General features: G+C 36.8%; 1 protein-coding gene across 1 annotated transcript; it reads left to right on the top strand.

Annotated features, from left to right (window-relative positions):
• The first annotated feature begins 3,517 nt into the window (after positions 1 to 3,517).
• On the top strand, positions 3,518 to 4,144 carry LOC115986000 (secreted RxLR effector protein 161-like). The gene has a single exon (XM_031108871.1). It carries the CDS (start codon positions 3,518 to 3,520, stop codon positions 4,142 to 4,144), a length of 627 nt encoding a protein of 208 aa, XP_030964731.1.
• The last annotated feature ends 761 nt before the right edge of the window (positions 4,145 to 4,905 follow it).

Genomic DNA, 4,905 nt, shown 5'->3' with positions numbered 1-4,905 from the left:
ATTATGCACCTGGACAAGAGAGACCTACTAGGCCATCGCCTAAGATGGCTAAGTTTGTCAAGTGCAATACTAGAAGAAAGCGTGCAAAGAAGGACAAGTCTAAGTTGACTTTTTATAATTGCAGAAAGAAAAGTCATTTTGCTCGTGATTGCATTGAGCCAAAAAAGGTAACACCTAATCCTACATCTCACCATGTTTTTGTAACTAGTCGTGTCTTTGTCACTAATTCTGCTCCTATGTGGACTATAGACTTAGCAATAACAAAACATGTAGCAAGAGATAGAGTAGGATTTATGGAGTACCGTCGGATTCCTGTTGGGAGTAGAGATATCAAAGTGGGAAATGGAGCTAGCATGGTGGTACTTGGAATTGGTACCTACAAGCTAAAGTTGTGAGGTGGCTGCAGTCTGTTACTCCACGACGTATTGTATGCTCCAAAAATCTGGAGGAACTTACTTTTTGTAATTACTTTGTTAAAACTTGTTCCAGTTTATTTTTTAGAATAATTATGTTTTACTATGTTGGGTTAAAATGAATTGACCCCTTACAATTAATTAATTAATTACCCAAGTTAATTAATTAAATCAAATTTCATGTAATAGCGTGGCAGCATAAACAAATCACCAATTATACTAAATGCAGCGAAAAATAAATGCAGGGGAAAACCACCAAGGCAAAACCCCACCGGGTGATTTTAAGATCACCACTCCCAAGAATCCACTATTATCAATCAATCACAAGTAGAAAATAAATTTGACACTGGTAATTTGTTTACGAATGGGGAAAACCACCAAGACAAAACTCCACTAGGTGATTTTAGGGTCACCACTCCCAAGAATCCACTATTATCAATCACAAGTAGTTACTAGTATAAGGAATCTTACCAAACCCTTTGGCCTATCCCAAAATGGCAACCTACAATTAAACCGATATCCTAATACCCAATTGGACTTGTATTGTAGCGGCAATCTATCCGTTCAATGCACGAATCCCAGTACGTGACTAACCAATGATACACAAATCCCAGTACATGACTAACTCACCAACTTAAAGAAGATAGTTGGCTGAAAAGTTCTTCAGTTCATCAACAATGAAGATCAGGAAGCTCTTTGGTCACAAAACCTTTGGGTTAAAGATGCAGTAGCTTCTTTGGAGAGAATAATGAATTGTGTCACATTTGCATGCACAACAGACCTTAAAATAATCCTTATATATGTCTAGAGTTGTGAGAAAATAAACCCTATACAAATATACAAGCATGGGCTGAAAATCAGATTTGGAATTTCTGATTTCGTAAGTCTTGACAGAAATAGCTTGTGTCGAGCTTCAACATTAAATCTCAATAGAAAGGATTCTGTCGAGCATTCTATCGAGCTTTAGAGAACAGCTCTTCTTCACTTGTTTCTTGGTCAGATCTTCATGGCTTCAACACTTGACTTGAACAACATGTTTCTTGAAGTCTTAAACACATCCTAAATCTACCCAATTACAAGTAAAGTGCGTTTTGTTAAAGGATTAGCCAATTTACATAAAATATGTCCCCAACATATTGCATTTGTAACAGTTTATTATGGTCATGGTTTTATTTCAAATGGTTTTCTAATTTTGGCTATTGAATATTATAATAATGATAGGTTTTTTTTTTTTTTTTTTTGACTTCATTTGATAATGCTTCTAATAATTCAATTGTATGGCATCTTAGGCTTGGCCATATAAGGCAAGAGAGGATGACTAGGTTAGCTAGAGAAGGCCTTATAGGCAATATCACTAAGGTCACTTTGTCCACTTATGAACATTGTCTAGTGGAAAAGTTAAAAAGAAAACCGTTTGGAAAAGCCACAAGGGCATCTTTTCCATTGCAACCAATCCACTTTGATATATGTGGTCCAATGAATGTGAGGGCAAGGCATGGAGGTTTCAACTTCATCACATTTATAGATGACTATACTTGTTACGATCATGTCTGTTTGATTTCTCATAAGTCTGAGGCTTTAGATTGCTTTAGATGATACATGAGATTGGTTGAGAATCAATTGGACAAGAGCATTAAGGCTCTCACAACCTGATGGAAGTGTGACTGAATTGGAGTCACATGATGTTAATTTCATTGAAAATGAATTCCCCTATAAAGGTGAGGTTGAAAAGAACTTAACTCTTTATGAAATGATGGATCAAGAGGGAGGTGCCCCAAGTAGACTAGTAGAGAACAAGGAAGAAATTCCTGAAATTTCTGAAACTCCTAGAGACAGTGTGAGTGACTCACAATCTAGTTGGAGCATACCACTAGAAGTTTATCCACAACAATCTCAGCCACATAGAAGAAATTATGGTAATTTTCCTTGTTGTCATTTTGAGATTGAGGGGGACGCTTTCATGATTGCTTCACAGGATGATGATGAGCCAAGAACTGTGCAAAAGGCTTTATCATCTTCTGTTAGTGATGAGTGAATAAAAGTAATGAATGATGAAATGAAGTCTATGAGGACTAATCAGCTCTAGGATCTGATAGACCTATTGTAAGGGTGAAAAGCAATTAGGAACAAATGGGTTCTTAAAATCAAGCGCAAGGCGAATGGGTCAATAGAAATGTATAAAGCTTAATTAGTGGTAAATGGATACACTCAAAAGGAGGGAGTAAACTACAAGGAAACCTTTTCTTTGATCTTGAGGTTTGCCTCTGTTCGACTCATTCTGGCCATTATTGCAAATTTGAATTTGGAATTATACCAAATGGACATTAAGAGAACGTTTCTCAATGGATGACTAGATGAGGAAATCTATATGGATCAACCTATTAGCTTTGTGACCAAAGGTCAAGAGCACAAAGTGTACAAACTCAAGTAATCCATATATGGTTTAAAGCAGTCATCTAGACAGTGGTATTTGAGATTTCATTGAGCCATTCTATCGAATGAGTTTACGGTGATTGAAGAAGATCACTATGTCTATGTAAAACGATCCAAGGGAAGTTTCATTATTTTGTCATTGTTTGTCAATGACATATTATTGGCCGGTAATGACATGGAGATGATTATCGCCACAAAAGGGTTTTGTCCTTTAACTTTGAGATGAAGGACATGGATAAGGCAGATTATATTCTGGGGGTTGAATTCCTCAGGGATCACTCAAAGAAATTTTTAGGTTTATCACAACAAACCTACATTAAGAAAGTTCTTAAGCGTTTCCAAATGCATAATTGCAAGCGCAAAGATACTCCAGTTGCCAAAAATGAGAGATTATTATTGGCCAGTAATGACATGGGGATGATTATTACCACAAAAGGGTTTTTTCCTCTAACTTTGAGATGAAGGACATGGATAAGGCAGATTATATTCTGGGGGTTGAATTCCTCAGGGATCACTCAAAGAAATTTTTAGGTTTATCACAACAAACCGACATTAAGAAAGTTCTTGGGTGTTTCCAAATGCATAATTGCAAGCGCAAAGATAATCCATTTGCCAAAAATGAGAGATTAAGCCTGGATATGTGTCCTAAGACCTAAGATGAAAAATAAAAAATGGCTCGTGTTTCCTATGCTAATGCAGTTGGAAGCTTGATGTATGGAATCATGTGTACTCGGCCTGATATATGTTATGCTGTTGGATTTCTCAACAGATTTCAATCAAATTCAGGGCTTGCTCCTTGGAAAGCTGTCAAGAGGATATTAAGGTATCTTAAAGGGACAACAGACTATGTCCTTTGTTATCAAGGTTCAAATTTGCGTAAGATTGGCTATAGTGATGCTGATTGGGGTAGTGACCTAGATGATTGCAAATTTACATCAAGATATGCTTTCTTGCTAAATAAGGGCACCGTCACTTGGAGTAGCAAGAAACAATCCTTTATAGCATTATCAACTGTGGAAGCTAAGTATGTAACATGTTTAGCAGTTGTTCAAGAAGCAGTTTGGAATCACGAGGTTGTTGAGGATGCCTTAAATCTCGTTACGGTACATTGTGATAGCATGTCAGCACTTGCCTATGCTAATGACTCTAAGTATCATGGTAAAACCAAACACATTGATATACGGTATCACTACATTCGGGAAATAGTTGCTCACAGTGAAGTGGTTCTAAAACACATTTCTTCAAGGCACATGATTGTTGATCCTCAAATAAAGCCTATAGGAAGGGATGCCTTTTAGGCTCATGTTAGGAGTTTAGGGCTATGTAAAATATGATGATATATTGTTTTTAGTTACCATTTATTATACTCTTTCAGGATATTTGTTTTAAATGCATATGATGTTATTCAGTTAATAATATGTATGTTTACACACACATATACCATATGGTGAGTTCTGTGGTATGAAAGTTATGTCGGCAAACTTAGGTTGGCTCACTCACACGAGCGATTGCACTTGAGTAGTGAGTTGAGATAAGACATTGTGATATTTGATGCTTATGTAGCAAATAGAAATGGTTGACACAAATAGATGTCGCCTTAGTTTGAACTAAAATGAGGTCTATGATATATTTATCTTAATTAGATCGTACATGGATAGCTCATGATCCATGTAGCTTATGGTTAGCCAAATGCGAGACCTTGATTTGGTGCCTAAGGTGGCAAGCAAATAAAGGACTCGAGTTAGGCGCTCGAGTAGTGACTAGACTAAGTTTTGTACAGTGTATTGAGTTAAGACATACACTCTTACTTAAGAGAACTCCACTGTAGCATGTATTTCATACTACATATGCTTTCTCGACCAAAAGTGGAGGTGAGAGAATAAATCCCTGCTTCTTCACCGTATGAGTCCTATAGATCTTTGATTGAGATACTACTTATGCCCTTGTTACTTTTGACTATGTCATGAAGCTGAGGTTTTGATGTCTGCTACTTTGGTATGTTACCTATGGCCATGATGGATTCGGTCTAAAGGGACAATGTTGGGAAAGCAATTGTACC

Source organism: Quercus lobata, chromosome 4, assembly GCF_001633185.2.
Source record: "Quercus lobata isolate SW786 chromosome 4, ValleyOak3.0 Primary Assembly, whole genome shotgun sequence".
NCBI lineage: Eukaryota > Viridiplantae > Streptophyta > Magnoliopsida > Fagales > Fagaceae > Quercus > Quercus lobata.
Note: the sequence above shows the minus strand (reverse complement) of the source record. Positions and strands in the feature narration are given on the sequence as shown.